Here is an 18,538-nt window from a genome sequence, read left to right on the forward strand (position 1 = left end):
TCGCAGTCTGCACTGGAAAAAAATCCCAGTCAGTGTTTTACCACTAAAATAACAGGCATCAGTAGCTACAAAAGAAAAACCAAAGCCTCAACGTGTGCTTACATTTCCCTCGGTTAAAACAGTATTAAGACCATATGCAATTGTAATGTTAATCATCATATCCCTATTGGAAAGGCATACCTTCCCTGTCCAAGCCTATTGGCGACAGCCAGTTTGTGAGGTTAAAAAAATACCGACATAAAACTGCAGTATTCCCTCCGATACTGAGAACAGCCTACCTGCACATGCTAATAATAACTAGTATTTGAACTAGCATTTGTTTGCATATCCTATAATAAAATGCTGCTGTACTTCTCTACGTATTCATGTGCATAACATAATTCTCACAAACACTGCTATACACAGAGTGTTCATATGTGCAGCTGCAGAAGATCTCTCCCTCCAACAAAAAGAGTGAGATATTTACTTGCAGTAGGTCTAATTTAGCATTAAATGCCAGACAAACATCACAAGTAATTTAATTAACAGCACTGCTTCGGAACAGATTCATGACTTTGCCATGACATGACAATACACATCTGCAAAGCAAAAGGAGACCCTGATATGCACCATGCTTGGAGGCTCAGGTTGCGGGGGAGGGGGAGGCTGCTAGCCAGTATGATTACTAACTTTGCCCACAGACACCAAAACAGGAAAGAAACATGGCACCACTAAACCTGTGAATACAGTATTTATTTCATAGGAAACCATAAAAAATGACAGGAAAACGACAACAGATTAAACATCAGTAGGAGGGAGGATGGAATAATCTAGCAAGAATTTAATCCCTTTACCTAGTATTACTGCATGACACTAACACATTTTATTATTCTAAGCAGCGCCTACAAGAAAACATTCAGTGAAAGGCATCATCAAATTGCAGCAGAATAATAAAGTTTGTCTGCTTCTGATAAGAGTTACAGATGCATTACTGCTAATTAAAAAAAGAATTCTCCCCCTGACACGCACGCACACGTACAAATCTTCAGCTCTCCCACCCTCAGTCAGCCTGTAAAGCATTTAGCAGAAATAGCTATTTTTAGAAGAGGTGAAATCTCAGCATACCTTCAAATCAAGTGCTTCCGACGTTCAGCATTCATTGCCGAGAAAGCTCTGCAGTCTACTGTGTCAAATTACAACCTTGGAGAGAGAGGCAGCAGCAGCGGCGGCGGCGGCAGCAGCAGCATTGGTGTGTTTGCACAGCTTGTATTCAGGCTAGAAATGATTCATTAGTTGTCTGCAGGGAGGCAGGGTGAAAAAGAGAGAGCAAGCATCATCAGCCATGCAGCAGCTGCCAGAGCCTATGAAACAGCAGTGCTCACACACACATACGCACACAAAGATGGCTTTCCCTATTTGCCAGTTTCTCTTTCACATAGTATTAACCCTGACACAGCAGCAGGGAGCAGAGACGGGAGCTGACAAGCAGCAAGTGGGATCAGGGAAGGGTGTGTTTCTGTGAGGGAGGACTCGGGGAGAGGCGGGTGCTGGGAGATTTTATTTTACCTCCAAGTAATGCTATCACAGGATCTTCTCAGTAGGTCATCTGTGGCCTACTGGCACGAACCAATGAACTGTAAATGTGAGCTGCAATTTTTTTTCACAGCCAAGCCTGCCCAATGGAAGGCTTAGAAACTCAAATGCAGAAGGGTATTAAGACAGATTACCTGGAGCATCCTAACCATTCTGTCTTTCCTCTCCTAAAGAAAACCGTATCCAATACATTCACACAAAAACTTGTTAGTGTGCCACCAGCCTCTCCCCAGCAACAAGAGGGAGGCACTTTAAGGACATACTTTAAATAAATGTGTTTTAAAACATCTGACTTCAATCTGTTTTTTTTAAATTATTATTCTAACTCAGAATTTGACCACTGGTGGGAATGAGTTCATTATAACATAATGAATTCTTAAGGCTCAGAAAGATTAAATTCTCAAGAAAACATGAAGTTTTGTAGAATGTGTTTTCCTTTTTGCATTTAAAAGAGGAAAGAAATATTATGCTCCCAAGGCACTATTTTATTAAATTCTGTTAAAGTATATTGCAGGATATCAGAATGTGATCTTCAGAGTAACAAGTTTCCTCTAAAAAATGTCCCCTATTATAGGAATGAAACAGATAAAAATCAGTCGAGGTGTGCTTTCTTCTCCAAATGTCTTATTTGTAACATTCTAGAAAGACTGCAGTTTTCTGAATGGGAAGTCCAACTTCTAAAAATAAGGTACCCGAGACCACTCCTCTTTTGTGCCAATCTCAGCCCCAAATGACCTTCCCAGAGATTACTCATGTACCCAGAAAAAACAAAACTCTGGTATTTTCAGAGAGAAAAGCTGTTCCTACTCAGGATCATATGTTCCTTCCCAGATTAGATTATGGCTTTGATCATCAGGCAAGCGCAGCCTTACTTTTATACTGATCTGTGGCATAAATTGTTTTTTGGGTGGTTTTTTTTGTTTGTTTGTTTATTTTTCCAACTCTTATTTTGGCAAGTTAGATTTTTTTTTCCTCAGTTGAGCTGTGTGCAAGCTTTAAATCCAAACATTCCTTCCAAGTATGACTATATCAGCGCTTATCACATACTGTACTTCAGCAACAAATACAGATCTGCAGCATATGACACAAAGTAATAGCAGAAGATTCCAGGTGACACATTTTAGAAATCTGTCTTGCTTAAGCTAGAGACTAAATGAACATTTCTATCGCTTCACATGCATTTGTACAGGCAAAAGAAAAAATGCCTATGGCAGGTACCTGAAAATAAGTCATATTACTGTAAAATCACATAATACAGGACACTGAACAAAACCAACTCTTGTTATTCCTTCTCAAAGGTAGGTGTAAAGCAAGTATACTCTGGACATGGGTGTGTGTGGAGGTACATGTATAAAACATATACATTACCATAAACTTTCTGAAAACCTCATGTTCAAAAATATGGAAAATAGAAGTAAATTAAATAACTCAAAAATAACATAGCACCTAGTCTTTTAAACCATTAGCAAAGATGTACTGGTATGAGGAATTAAAAATAGATGCTTTACCACAGGCAACTGTTTAGAAATCTAAGTCTTCAAACTTGAAATATTCAACCTATTGAAGTGTGGCAGATGAGGACTCACATTTTAGCAAAACTAGAAGAGGTTAAGTCATTGTTAACATAAACAGTTTAATATTTATTCAGTAATTTATATTGCCAAACATCAGCATCAAATCTGATGTGGCTTGACATTCATTTTTGCTTGTTCAGGGCTGGATGCAGCTATGCTGATGAGGGGCTGCTGGTAAATAGGAATGCACATTAATGGCACTGCTGAGAGGAGACAGAACTACAGTTCTGTAAGTCATGCCAAGAAATCTCCCCAGAATAACAATCCTGATAAAATGATCGTACCTGCTGATATACAGAAAGATGTCAAACATCTTTCTGTATGCAGTAAGAGTCTAGGAAGTGCCATTTTAATACCAAGAGTGCATACATTTTCACAGACCAAATGCAATCTCTCCAGAGATGTTGTTTCTGGTCCCTACAAATTACATACAACAATTAGTTAAAATACATCTCAGGAGGCCTACCTTTCTCTTACTACTTTTAGAATAGCATTAGAATAAAACCAGACAAAATTGTGATGAATCCTCCCCTTCCTACTTCTGTGTAAAATGGGAGTTAGAATTGAAAAAGTTGTTAACAGATCTCACCTTGTTAGCTGCGAAAACACACATGGGGCTTCCTGTGGAGATAAGTGATAGTTGTCTCTGAAGGCACAACAGTTCTTTCTGAGATTGTTTCAGTAGCTCTTCTGTGTTGCTCAGCTTCTGCCCCATCAGGCCTTCCTGAATGACAAATATTTCAATTTCTATTTTCTCAAATATGCGGCGATAGTAACAGAATTTCTCTTAGCTGAATTTCTGGGAGAACAATAACATTTGCTCTAGCAATGTATTTATGTTTATGCATTTGACTTTCTTAACTTAATAATCCTCTGCCATCAGAAAATTGGGATTTCTCTTTCATAGCATCAGCAGCAGAACATCCTCTACCATGCCCTACTCCTTCATGCTTAGCAGTTAAGCTCCTCTGGCTACTCAGGACAGGTAGTAATAGCTCAGGCTGAGGCAGGAAACAACTTGCACAGTTCAAACGTTTTGGAACTGGATGAAGTTCTCTTATATGATGTGCTGCTGTAAAAGGAGGCTGTAAGATGCTGCTGGTACGTAATGGTATGTAAATGAGTACAAGATAATGTTGAGAAGAGTTCACTGCTAATACAGTAACTAAGAGTTTGGTAATTACATAGTATCAGAACACCCTTGATGCTATGAAGACTAACAATGCTCTTGGCATTAGGCAAAGTATGGCCGATGTGTCAAGGGAAGTGATCCTTCCCCCTCCACCCAGCACTGGTGAGGCTGCACATGGAGTACTCTGTCTAGTTCTGTGCCCCCCAGTACAAGATAGACATGGATATACTCAGAAGAGTCAAACGTTGGGCCATCAAAATTACAGAGGGACTGGAGCACATCTCCTAAGAGGAAAGGCTAAGAGAGCTAGGATTGTTCAGCCTGGAGAAGTAGAGGCCCAGGGGATCTCATCAATATATATTTGGGGGGAGGATGCAATGATGACAGAGCCAGGCTTTTGTCAGTGGTGCCAGAGCCAGAAGAAGCAATAGATACAAACAGGAACACACACATTGTCTAAATATCAGGACAGTTCTTCAATCTGTGGATAATGGAGCACCGGCACAGGTTGCCCAGAAGGTTGAGGGATCTCCGTCCTTGGAAATCTTCAAAAGCTGCCTTCATATGGGCTCCCTGCTCTAAGGAGTTCTGCCTGAGCAGGAGAATGGGACCAGATGATGTCCAGAGTCTCTTTCAACCATAACCATTCTCTGACCTGATTTAACTGTTTACTGGCATAGTTATGTATTAAGAACAGAACTGGATTTTAACCTACCCTTAAGCATCCTAGTCGATTTTTGAGTTCTTCGCACTCCAGCTGCAGCATTTGGATCTCCAGATCTTTTGTACTTTTTGATTGTTTGTTGATATTTTGCAGATGATGGGCCTTAACATTGACTAAGTGCCTTTTCTGCTTTAAAGGAAATGTTCTGGTAATAGTTTTTGTGATGACAGCAGAGTTATTGGATGGCAACATCAAAGGAGTTGAAGGGCTGACACCCTAATAAAGAGAAAATACATTTTTAATGTCATTTTTGCTAAAACTGTGTCTGAGGGAAGAGAGTAATTCAAATTTTTCAGAAATCATAAGTGCATTATTTGAAAATTCTCTTTTTAAGATCTTTCACTGCTACAGTCAATGAGCAAGAAACAATCTCAGTCAATCACAGGAAAAGGAGGAATAACTCAAAGTGAAAAACAGAAAAAATCTTTCATGCATTTTTTTTTCATTCAGTGAATGCCAGCAAGCTACAACCACTTTGATTATACAGATATCAGTGTATTTACCACTTTGATAGCAACACAATACTGCTGTTTAGCCACCATTTCTGGTTGCTTACTTAGTGTTTTATCACATAACAAATTGAGTTATGCTTGCAGATGCCTTGGACACGTGCCTCACTTAGAAGCTGTGTTCCAAATATGACTGAGATGCTGTATTCCAAAGGCACATTCAAACATGCTGCATACCCTTCAGTGGGAACCACCTGTTAGGCAACATGCGGGAAATGAGACTGCCTTGGTGTGTCCATCAGCTACTCAGATGCCTTTTTTTTTTTTTGTAACATATAGCTATTCTTCTCAAAACCTTTTATCAGGGTAAATCTTTGCAAAAATGTAGTGACCTGCAACTAGTTCTATGCACTTGTCAACTGGCATACAACAGCAGCCACATTTAAAGCTCCTTCATTTTATAGTTAAGCTCAGTCTAAGCCAGAAGTCAAAAAATGCTAACATGTTATGACATGCTTATAAGCATATCCATCCCACTCTCATCCTGACACTTACAACCACTGCATCATTTGAACAAATTGCTGATTTCTCAATGCAGTCTACATTTAAGTCGAGCTTGGTGTAGCTTTAATGTGGAAATAATAACTTACCCCAATTTGTGTCATACACTGCTATGAACATTAACGTTGAAAACTGACCTCACAATCTAAAGCCGTGTAGGGCTTCAGTTACAGCAGTGTTAAAAAACCCTTCCATTATCACCTCACTTACATTTTGCTCTTGTTGTTCACACCTAATTCCAGAGAAAACAGCTAAATCCTCAGTTCTCTGTTCTGTGATATGTAAACCCCAGAGTCTATGCAGTGCTTTCTTATTTTCCTTACAAACATTTTGCCAGTTTTTCTCTTGCTGAGATCTGTCAGAGCTGCATTACCAAAGAACAGCTCTCTCTGCTGCTGTGTTATTCATCTCTCCAGGCCTTCTTTTTTTATTTTTCTGTATTGGAAATGTGGAAGAAAAAAAAAAAATAAGAGGGTGGGAAGTGCTGCTTTTGGGTTACTTTCTCCACGTGGGCATTCTGAACACAGCTTTGCCAAACACACATCGTTACATGAACCCTCCTGAGCTGCACCCCCAGTCAACAATTTATTTTTTTTTTTAAATACTATTTACACGTATACCATCCTGAACATAAACCCACGAACTCTGGATCAGCCCAGCAGCATCGAGGGTTGACCCAAACCTGCCCAAACACCTCCCGTGAGCTCTCCTACATCAGGAAACACACGGTTAACGTTTCCACAAGCAGCGTGATGCAGTATTTAAATTTAAAAAGGAAAAAATAATAATAAGATTCTCCGACATTAACCAGCCTAAACGATAAGTTATAGAGACTTATACACAGATCTTCCTGCTGCAGTGCCGGGGTGACCGTGGCTGCTGCCAGACCTCACCGCCGTGCCTGCATTCCTCAGCGGCACCCGGCTGGGACAAAGGCTGGAGCACCGCTGAGGAGTTATTGTCAAAGCAAAGCAGAGCAGGTTAGGGAACAAGAAACCTAAGTATCTGCACTTAAAATAGATCTGGAGGGTGAGAAACACAGACATAAATTACAAGACCAACTACTCGTCCCTCTCTCGTTTCATCCGCTTCACCCCCTCGGTTCCCAACTCCTCTACTTCCCCCTTCAGGAAGAACGGGCTACAGCGCGGTGCTGCACGGCCGCTTCCCGCCCTTTTTGCTCATCACGGCCGCTTCCCGCCCTTCCCGTGCACCTGGCGGCTCCGCAGCCGTTAATCTGGGCGCCGCCCTCCACGTGTCCGAGGCGCCCGGTCCCGCTGCACGCGGCGCTCTGAAACTGTTTGTTTTGTCGTGAGCGCAAAGACGGAGAAAAACTGAATTAAACTGTGATGTGTTACACCTGTTAAATTTGCACGAGTATTTAACAGGCAAGTTGCATCTGTTAAGCATTAAGCCGTTGAGTAAACGGTACAGTAAGAAGTGCGAGCGATGCCAAACACTTAAGTGTTCATTGATTTATTAAAAGAAATTTTACCGTCTCTGTATTTGCTGAAGGGAGAAGCACAGAGCTCTGGAGAGCTGATCCATTAGCAAATGGAAAACATGAGGCGGAATGAACATCGGATGAATCTCCCAACCACTGACACCGCCAGCATGGCTGGGAAAGCCTTCCTGTGGGGGTAAATGGGGCACTGCCCCAGCTGGAAGGGAATCTTGAGAATATCTTCTGTTTCCTTTGTGTAAACAGCACAGCAGTTTGCGCTAGACCATAAAACCAAAATACTCATAGCAGGGAAGCAAAATTGGTTTGCCTCTGATTCCGACCAACACCATGAGAGCTGCTTCAGCACTTGGCAGTGAGGCCACCAAAGACACACGTATCAGCTCCTTACCTTGCTCTTCTTAGGAGTTACTGAGCTCCCTTTCCCTCTGCTTCTGTCCTCAGGTCTGAAGTGTGGGAGCTTTTCAGATGTCTGTTTTGCTTTCTTGTTGCCCTTTTTGGACTGCGGAATGTAACGCGTCAATATCTTATTAAAACACATTGCAACACATCTAAAATACTTCAGCGAGTTGGCTGGTATGACATAAATTTGCTCTTGCATAATAAAGCACCAGATTCAAAGTACAGCCTTGAAGCTGAAGAAGGCTGATGGAACAAATTAGATGTGCCCTTCACACACTGACTGTGGCTGCAGTACGTTTGTGGCAGAGCACAGTCACCAGTTCTGGGTCTGTGCAGCGCTTAGCACGGCGTCAGTAGTGCTGATGCTACGAAGTGAGAGACCAGGTACCATTACAAACCAAATTATAAGTAATATTATTAGAAGCATTTTGCTCCTTGTGTGGTATTTTGTCTGTTTGTCAATTCTAGGAAGAAGCTCAGGTTTCTGTAGAAGATGGGTGAAAGAGCAGGGTTATAAGTAGCATGCATTTAAAGGTAAGATGTATTACTTCATCAGATTACTCTAGCAAAGAAGCGCATTTTCTGCTGTATCCTTGGAATTAAATGGGATAAAGAAGCACAAAGAGTGTGGGCCTTTTGTTCTTTCTGCTGTTACCCAACACAGAATGACAGGGTACAGAGTAAATATGCATTATTATTCATTGTTATTTGAAGTGTACTAGAAAGCTTAGTGCGGATTGCTTTTGTAAATTACAAGATATGGCTGAAATCACATGAACTTTACAGTGCGCTACATTCAATATGAGCAAGTCTTGTATCATAGACCTGGGAAACCTAAACAACCAACATCAAGCAGCTAGGGAAATGGCCTCACACCATATTGCAGTTCACTGCAGTTCAGAATTCCTTCTTTCTTTCCTCTGCTCATGGATGTTTAAAGGAAATTTCATAATGGAGGTTCCCATTATCACACACACTGCATGCTGTCTTGCGAGCACCAGTGAAGAAGGTGGCATTTTGCACAACATAATAATTTAGGATAACTCTGACCACTCCCAAAGAGTAAACTAAAGTCATCTGTTTCTCTTAACACCACTACCCATATTGTCACCCTTTCTCTGCTAACCATGAGTCAGGTTGTCTCTATTTCATCAGCATGACTTGGCATTTTGTACCACTGGGGGAATGAATTTCATGTTTGGAAAATGTTGGACCTTACAGTAGCAAACAAGAGGCTCTCTGCAGAAGAGGAAGTTTTGAATCAATTGTTTTTTTCTAGCCAGCTCTCAAAATGCTCTAACTTCTGCCAAAAAACAGCAGGAGGAAAAAGCAGCAAAACAAACCAAATATAAAGAAAAAGTGAATTGTTTCTAATAAAGCAGTTAGCTGCTTGAGATTGAAAAGAAGCCTTCTAGTAGCTGCTCTGCAGTCACTCATTGTGAAGCAAAGGCGGTCATTAGAACCACTCATACTACAAATACAAACCATCTGTCACAGTTTTAGCTTTGATGATTTCTGCTAGTTACAGCCCAGGACAGCTGGGAGGAATCCAGAAGTCCTTTTTGAACAATTAATGCACCATTCCCTCCTCTCTTACTCTCTTTCATTTACCTGACATTTTGCCAGTGGGAAACATCATTTCAAAAGACACAGAAACAGAAAAGGTAGCAAATATATGGAATAATTGGAAACATATTTGAGAGATGAGAGCACAGAACTGTATACAGAGGAAGTTACTGCATATAAAAACATTTTGATGAGAATTAAACAACTTTTTTAGAAAAACTTTTCCAGAAAGTTATTGCTGGACACTGAATTAGACAATTTACATCATCCATGTAGGCACTGCAGACAAGTATGAATACTTTTACTCTACTAGACTGCTGTATAATAAAACAGATTCAAAGAGAAATAAAGCTGAACAAGGTCTTGGCTGGGACCAAAGCTGGCACAGCTTATTGTGGTTGCGATGGTGAGGGAGGAAGGGAGGTAATGCCGGTGCTAATGGGAGCAATCTGCACAGCAGCAGGGTTGGCACTGGCACTGTGTACTGCTGCCACAAGGAAAAACAAAATGAAGGTTTTCTCAAACGGACCTGCTATTTCCTGGCCTTGCTCACAACTTCTTTCTCCCTTTCTCTTCCCATAGCTTATTTCACCTCCCAAGAGTAGGGGAAGAAAAATGAAAACCATTTTCCTATCCAAGCTCCCATTTCCAAAACACTAAGTTCCCGAAACCCTGCTTCCTCACAAAGCTGTTGGCTTTCTCTCAACTGCAATAAACCATTCATTTAAAAAAGAACGTCACATACATTTTTATTTACTTAAATAACCACTATGCTGTACAACTCAGTTGTTTTCCTTTTGTGTGTTACTATATTGAGTAGCAGTGTTATATACATCAACAGGTAAGCACAGAATTTAAAAGTTGATTACAGAGGGCAATGGACCAGTTCTTCTTTAATCACAAAAAATATATATTTTAATGCAATCAAAATAATTTCAGATTTACTTTCCCAATACTAGATGATAGGGAAATCAACAAGAACGCTTATTTTTATGTCTGTGTAGGATATAAAAAATGCTTAATGGAAAAAGCAAGAAAAGCATCCTGGCCTACGAGTCTGTGAGTCATTCTTCATAGCAAATGCTTGCATATAGTTTAGCAATGAACAACCTTAGATAAGAAGAATGTAGAGAGCCAACCTGTCAGCTAAACCCAACTCTGCTGAATATAGATTGTAAATCCAGATGGATTACAGGGCAGCAATGGGGCTTTGCCTTTATTTTCTTCAAACTCACTTGAAGTTTACAAAAATGTCCGCTATTTCTTAGGATTAAAAAACAAACAAAAACCCCACACATATCAGCTGTAATTAAAAGTACATTCCAACACTTGCTGAATTTTATCTTCCTGTGATTTTACCTGTTTTTTTTTTCTTTTTTTTCTAATTTGTTCTACCTTTTTATTTTCCTCATATCACAAGGAAAATCAGCCAAATGTTCTAGTGGAAAACTGTATAAATGACTAACTAAAGCCTCACAAGCAGCTCCAGAATCAAGAGAACACAAACATGCCCAGCTGTCATGTTCTGCACAGACCCAAAGTATCAGAGCCATTCTCCCAACTTGTCCTGGCAGTGGGTGACCTGACCATCTGGGATCAAGTTCTCAGGCACAGGGCAAGATTACTGTAACCTAAAATTAGCCTCCAAAATTCATACATAGGCTATCAACTATCCAGCCATTTCAGAAATGTAGATCATACATTATGCTACTAACTTCAAAATCCTTTTCTGGGAACTTGCTACAGTCATTATAACAGTTCTGAACCAAGTTTTAGGTGGATTTTTTTTTTTTTTTTTTAAATAGTCTTGTGAGCAGTATCTGTAAGTTAAAAAAAGCTTTATATTGTAGGTGTAGACTTAAATGTACTCTTCTACACATGCAAATTAATTTATTTAAAAATGGATGTGCCACTTCGTAGGCAGCTTAGGAAGAAGAGACTTTTTAATATGGGGAATGTGAAAAGGATCTACAATTATTTTAACAAAAATGCCTAAGAATCTATTGATGAGGGACAATAATAAGGTCACAAGGATATACAAATTGGGTAACAGTTGAATATAGACCCACAAGGCATTGTGTGGAAACCATTCTGCAATGACCATCGGCAAACACCCAGTAGTCAGAGAGAAGTACATACTAAACTAGAATTCTTATTATTTGTTGTGGAGATTAATAGCACAGAGATGAAAGAAAGAGGGACAGATTGAGAGGGTAGTGACAGACTCCCGGGCCTGGGAGTTTAAGCTTTAAACATGATTTATGTCTCACTTCAGACTTACCAGGGACATTAAGAACGCGCCTTCTGTCAGAAGTTTCACAAGCTCTAGAGCAACTCTTCTTCCATAGAATGAGTGTGTGATTTCAGGCACAGTATATCCAAAATAGCCCACCTTTGTAGCCAAATGAGGTTTGCAAGTGTTATAATGTTATGGCTCACAAACATGATGCTTTCTGATCTCCCCTTTCTAAACCAAGCAGTAGGTTCTAGGTTCTTGTTTTAATTAATTAGCTTGCATACTAATCTGTAGCAGAAAGCTTTTTGTTAACAAGGCTTTATATTGCTCTTACATAACTCAATGTCTAAATTAAAAAAAATGCTTATTTTAGACATTTACTTATCACACCACAAAAAAAGCAAATAATATAACAATAACAAAAAACAAAAAACCAAAAAAACAACAACCAAGAAACACCACGCAAGCTTTCAAACAAGTTCTTACATATCCTAGATTGGAAAAGGTTACTCACTACTTTGTCTTCCTCTTGATCTTTAATCAAGGACTTAGCTGCCTTTGGAAATGATTGATTTGCCTTGGGGGAATCCAGTACAGAATAGCCATGATCCAGAATGTGACTGATAGCTTTCTTCTGTAATAGAGGGCGAAAAGTGGCTTGAGAGTATTTCAACTCCCTAGAGAGAAGCTTAAATTGGCATACAGATCTTCTGACTTAATAAAGTCAGACAGCATCATTTCACTAGTTACAACTTCAAGGCAACAGACATATTACTCAAACATTACTCCTTTCCTTTCTCGATGCCTTTGTTCTCTTCCTTCCAAAACATTCACAGCTCACATTGTGTCTTTAATCCAAGGTTTAGGGAGGCTGGGTCGGCATTCTGACACTCCTGGAAGGAAGTGTCTTTCCATTTTTCCTGGTTGGACTTCTCAAAGATAACCCAAATAACACAGGATAAATAAGTGGAACTCAAAAGACTCCCATTTTCCTCTGAAAAGTTTTATTGCAGATGAGTAGTCACAGTGTTTTTGACCCTTTGAAACTAGTACTTTTTGTACTAGCCACTGAGACATATATGCCTCTTATATTTGAGTAACAGCTAACAGCCACAGTATGAATGTAATCACTACTTAAATGCATTGTTTTTAAATTGAATTTCACAGTGACCAAGTGAAACAGAAAACTATATTGCTTAATATGCTCTTTGAAATTTTAACTTCTACCTTACTCTACCACGGTTCTGTTTTTCTGTATTTATAATATATTCCAGCTTAATTAAAATATGCAGCCTAAGCAGAAGTATCAAGTAATCAGAAGTAAGTATAAGATCAGTTGCCCTTTGCAGCATCTCTCCAAGTTGATGGAAAGATTCCAACAAGAGTCGATTTGAGTCTGAATTAACTGCCAGCAAACAAACTCCAAGCTTTTGGAGCCTCTCTGAGATTAACATTTTTCTTATTGATTTCTAAGCATCATGGACTACATCATCAGCCCTACTAATCTGGAGTAGCATCACTGCACATAGCGAGTCTATGCTTCATTGGTGTACCAAATTAAGATAAAGCCTGTGACAAAAGATAGATCTCCTTGGGGACCATAACATATAAGCATGTGCTTAAGCAGAACTGTCTATTTTAGCAGCAAGTTCATGGATGCTTATCAGTATATTAGTGAAATATTTGTTAGCTGCTAAAACAATAATGATGTTCTGAATTTTTTATAGACAAGCGAGCAAGGCTATTTAAAAACAAACACACACAAATGTATGCTTCAAACAAATTTAACATGATTCCCAAAATGAAAGTAAACTCAAACTTTACCTGTAAAGAGATAAACAGTAGCAGAAACTGGATTAACACTCGTTACTGCACAGTGGTGCTACCTTTAAGCCACAACGCAGCTTTGTTTCACCCACAATTTTGTTCCACACTACACTGAAAAGTCAGAGAAGCCTGAACTTAAAAAAGCCTCCTGAAGTGAGCAGGTGATTCTTGTGCAGCAAACAACATCTGGAATGAGGGCCCATGCTCACACATAACAAACAGCTGTGACAGTTTTCCAAATAAAAATGTGCAAAGTGAATATAAAGGAAATTGAACAGTAGTACTCTGAATTATTGAAAGGCTAGCTAAGCAGAACAAACATAATTAAAGGGTCTCATTATCTTCTAAGTAATCATTGTAAATAATGCTTTGGATAATTACTTCATTAGTTTTCAAAACACTGGCTTTTATTCTCCTCTGAGATTCCATCCACTGACTCTAATGTGAACAAACTGCCAAAAGGGAAAATCAAAAGTATGTGAACTGGAAATGCAATGTTTAAATCTGCATGAACTTAGAACCAGAATGTTTTCTTTTTTTTTTCCCCCACAACTTTTCAGAAGGTTAAAAGCCGTTTGATTTTTTAATCTACGTGTTTCTTCTCCCCAGCTTGCTTTCTGATGCAGTTAGATCAGTTTCCTATCAGCTATATTTATACTTTTAAGATGGTTGGCAGCTGTGTGGATAAAACTAAGATTAGTCTCTATCATCAGTAATTGTCCTTATTTACTAGGCATGCATACCATTGCTTTTCTTCACTACAGATACCATGACGTAGATTCACTATTAGAATAGACAGTGACTCTAAAAGCAATGGCATCAACAGAAGGAAAGCAGAAGATCAAGAGAAGAAATTGGAAGAAACTTTAAGACCTGCAGTGAGATGGTTCAAAAGCTAAGAAAGTCTGCATTTGAAAAGTATCTCTTTTTCAACAGCGTTCTGTGAGTGTTGCCAGTAATTAAAATAACACCATGAAGAAATGGCAGATATTTCCCTCATCAGGTCCCAAATAGTGCTGCACTGCAGAAGGCTGCTGCTAAGAGTCACAGTATTTTAAAAGGCCTCTGCCAGAAGTCCATTAAAAAAAGTAGCAAGAATAAAATGTCTGCGGAGCAAGTTAGTAATCAGTCAATCCTTTAGACAGAAAACAACATAGCAGAATTAATCAGCAATAAGAATTAATTTTCAAGAAGATGATTGCTTAAATTTTGAGAAGGGAGATCAGTAAAAACCATAGAGTCTACAGAGGGAATGGAGATGAAGTTTGCAGAGGCTAGAGAGCTAATATTAGATAAATATGCATGACTAGACTGACGATATATGCCCTGATACAATCCTAAACTATATAAAGGTTGCAGTAATAGACATTAAATATATTCTGTTATTGCAAAATTCAGATTTTTATTAAATACATGCTACTAAACAAAAAATTTTCACCATCAAAAAGGCTGAATGAAATGAAAATGCCTCCCAGATGTTAGTTTCCAAATCCTAATCAGTGCTCATTAAAAAAAAGTGAACAGTATAGAGGAAAGGGATCTTACTCAGTATATATTCAATTATGCATACTCAAAATACTTAAATCCAAGGAAGCATTCTTCATTGTACTACCTCCTGTGTTACTGCAAGGTCAGCATTTATAGGCATTTTCCACACGATGGAGTATCTGGGGATTAACAGTAAGCCTGTAGAGTCCATTACAACGGCAGGCTGGTAAATGTTGACTTGTTTTCCTTTATTAAACTATCACCACTTAATAAGATACTATTGCACTTCTGTAGCAAATGCTAAGACATCAGTGTTGTAAACTTAACTTATACTTTAAATAAATACTTTAAATAAGTATATTCTGATGACTGTAGTTTGAAATTAAACATATAATCAGATTTCAATTAGAACAATATAATTCAACTCCTAACTCCTCCCACTCATTTCCTTATTTGTGAAAGAAAGCTGTCTGGTTATGTTTGTTGTAAAATATCACAGCCAGACACTCTTCTTCCCTTCTTCTTAAGTCTTCCTAAGTTAATTAATTTAATGTGCAATTTGCTCTTCAAAATAATCAATTATATTTTCTAGTTAACAACTCCTGTTTCATAAACAGGCCAAGGAACAAATCCTTCTCTTGGTCAATTCTGTCCTCAATTACTCAATTTTACTAGATTCTAGACTAGTAAAATAGCTTTGTTTAGTGGACTTCTTCTAAGAAAACAAAGTCACCAAAAGGTGTTTCTTCCAGGGATAGAGAACAACAAAAGAATCTATTCTGACCTGACAGACAGCACTGCTTTCCGCAAGAGGTTGTGCTAGATGGGCTCTAAAGAAACTCCAGAGGTTTCTAACTTGAGTTATTCTCCAGTTCAGTGATATAAGCATATTCATCAGAGGTTCATCTCACGTTTCAGGAAAGGCCTGAACAAGAACAAGCCACCAATATTATCTACACTAGTGCTTGTATATTTTGTCATTTACCAGCCTCCACAGATTATTTCAGGACTTTTAAATATAATTTCCATAACAAACATACTCAATGTTAAAAACATCAATGCAGATTACACAGTAGCAAAATCAAAATACTAAAAGTCAACAGCTCTGTACAGTAAGACTAAGTTACCTTAACAAATATGCATTGAAGCTGCCTGTGAAATTACATGTGAGGACTGTAAAACGAGCTGTTATATTAATGGCACCTCTACTGATCCATCTTCATTCTGACATATTCTTTAAATTGAGCTGCCCTCTGTTAGTTTAAAGTGGTCCAGCTCAGTTTACTGGAGTTGACTGGAGCCAGCATGGGCTGAGCCAATATACTCTTATGTTCTCTCCGAAGGTTGTATATTGTAAATCGAGTTTGTTTTCTTATGCATAACTCTTGCTTTCTTCCCAGTCCACAGTCTGCTACATATTGTTAGTTACTCATATCATAACTTAGCAATTTCTAAGAACTATTTACTAATGAACATCAAAATCCTCCTTCCCTCCCCTACTTACAGAAATGAAAGAAAAAAATTGGATTCAAAAGCAGCCAAGAAATGCAATCAAAACATTCTTTAGAATATGCAAACAATTATGTTGTAAGTACTTACCATTTCTATGTTTCCCTTGGTAAAAAAAAAATCTTTGAGAAGTACTTTTGTTCATCAAAACCTAGTTATAAGTGCCTATAAAATGGTCTTTTTATTCCAAAAAGCTGATCTGTAAATGCTGCACAACCACTGTGCATGTGGAAGGACTTTGCATGTTTGACAGAGGTAACTAAAATAGTGACACTATGCAACTGAGACAGCTACTGTACGTGACAGAAAAGACTGAGCTGATTCACAGGTGCAAAGGCTGACCCACTGACTGTAATCAGAAGCATGCCTGGTTATTTGTAGTCACTTATCAAGCCACATGAATCTATCAAATCAATTTAATATTAGGTAACGTAAGTCTTTGAAGTAAGAAAAAAACACTGAAGGCTTTCTCTTACGACCTACACTAAGCTCAGCTGACTGTTTCCTTCTCTATTTGTGGCTTTTTTTTCCCCTAAGTCAAATATAACTGCTCAGTTATCTTACAGTCAGACAAATCCATCAATTCCCAATGTCTGACTGCTTTGGTATTTACTCCCAGTGCATATCTCCACTGGTGTTAGATTGCTAAAGCAGCTAAGAAAATTTACCTCTATGTGAAGATTGCATTGAATCAAATTAAATTAATGAAGCCATAGGCACGCTTTCTTAAAAATTTTCTGAAAAAGCTCCCAAGCCACAAAAAGAGCACAACCACTCTTTCCTCTCAAAGAATATTACACTGAGGATTGTATTGCCTTTGTTATGGCCCTGACCATGGAAAGGTTCCCACCTCAGTATGTGACACATGCAAGTACGAGGAGAAAAGGCACCAGAAGAGGAGCCCCAGTGCAGGTGGCAGCTGTTCCTCCCACGCCATGGGGCTGCAGCTGTCAGCTCCAAGACTGCTTGTTCCTGCTCACCACTGCTGCTGGAGACAAGCAGGCAGGTGAGAGGTAGTAGTACTGCACACAGCTGGAGGAGAAAGAATAGGTTATACCATCACCTGTCAGATAACACCATTCAATGCCTTGTCAGCAAAAAGCTATTACAGTGGTAATCCGCAATCTAAATTTTAAATATTTGGAAACACTGACAAGCATAGTTTCAAACCGTGACTGAAAAGACACCGGTGGATAACCAGTACACTCGTACACCAACTCTGAAGCTATTCCAATGATCTAGGAACTGAGAAGCTAGGGCAGGCAAGCAAGGTCATCATTTCAATTCAGTACCATAAAGATGCACTTTTATAAGGATCTTTTTGAAAATACATGAGTACCTTTATCCAGATACGATTACTCTATTTTTCAGGTTTAATATTTAATCAAGCTACATGAGAATACTGTAAATAAATAAGACACAGCAGTTGTTTGACATGTGTGCTGGTATGCAAAAGCACACCAGCCTTATTCAAACACTTACTGGAAATATTCACAAAGGTCACAATAACATCATGAATATAAAAATAGCCACAAGATACTTGCTTAGATAAATTTATTCGTGCATGGGTTAGAGATAATTCTCCACAATATTAACAGAACAAAGAGGTTTATGTGAAAAACAAGTTTTGTTTTAAAACAGAGGCAGCTATATAACAAAAGAAGAAGGCGTGGAGTGGTACATTCTAATTTCTGTTCTTAGAGGGCAAAGTACTGCATTATTAATTAAAAAAAAAAGAAAAGAATCAACATGACTGGATTTGGGGCACTATTTTAGATAACCAGCTGTTGAACGGAACTGATCCCCCTCCCCAGTATACTTTGTATAAATAATTAATATTTTTAAAAATCTAGAAAACCATAGAATAGAAAATATATTACCTAGAATGATTAAACATGCAACCAATCTTTCCTTACTTTGCATGTAAACTTCCCCACAGCCGTTGGTGAGTGTTCTAGATGTCAAAGTAAAAAAAAATTGTTCATTAATGAAGTTAATTTCTTCAAGCAACTTCTTTATGGCTGGCTTGCAAAAAA

At 38.7% G+C, this 18,538-nt stretch overlaps 1 protein-coding gene across 2 annotated transcripts in view; it reads right to left on the bottom strand.

Annotated features, from left to right (window-relative positions):
• Positions 1 to 18,522, bottom strand: part of RIMBP2 (RIMS binding protein 2) — a 123,479-nt gene extending 104,957 nt beyond the window's left edge. The window contains exons 1-6 of one of the 2 annotated variants that reach the window (XM_090120721.1): positions 18,383 to 18,522; positions 15,778 to 17,534; positions 12,193 to 12,312; positions 7,866 to 7,976; positions 4,994 to 5,218; positions 3,736 to 3,870 (exon numbers count right to left, since the gene is read on the bottom strand). In XM_090120721.1, coding sequence (XP_089976847.1) covers positions 3,736 to 3,870; positions 4,994 to 5,218; positions 7,866 to 7,976; positions 12,193 to 12,312; positions 15,778 to 15,888 — 702 coding nt within the window. In that variant the 5' untranslated portion in view covers positions 15,889 to 17,534; positions 18,383 to 18,522. Of the gene's footprint in view, positions 1 to 3,735; positions 3,871 to 4,993; positions 5,219 to 7,865; positions 7,977 to 11,723; positions 11,835 to 12,192; positions 12,313 to 15,777; positions 17,535 to 18,382 lie in introns of those variants that run through there. The other variant, XM_031592714.2, reaches the window with a different exon arrangement.
• Positions 18,523 to 18,538: the final 16 nt, after the last annotated feature.

This window comes from Phasianus colchicus, chromosome 18 (genome assembly GCF_987193195.1).
Source record: "Phasianus colchicus chromosome 18, bPhaCol1.hap1.1, whole genome shotgun sequence".
In the NCBI taxonomy this organism is placed as follows: Eukaryota; Metazoa; Chordata; class Aves; order Galliformes; family Phasianidae; genus Phasianus; species Phasianus colchicus.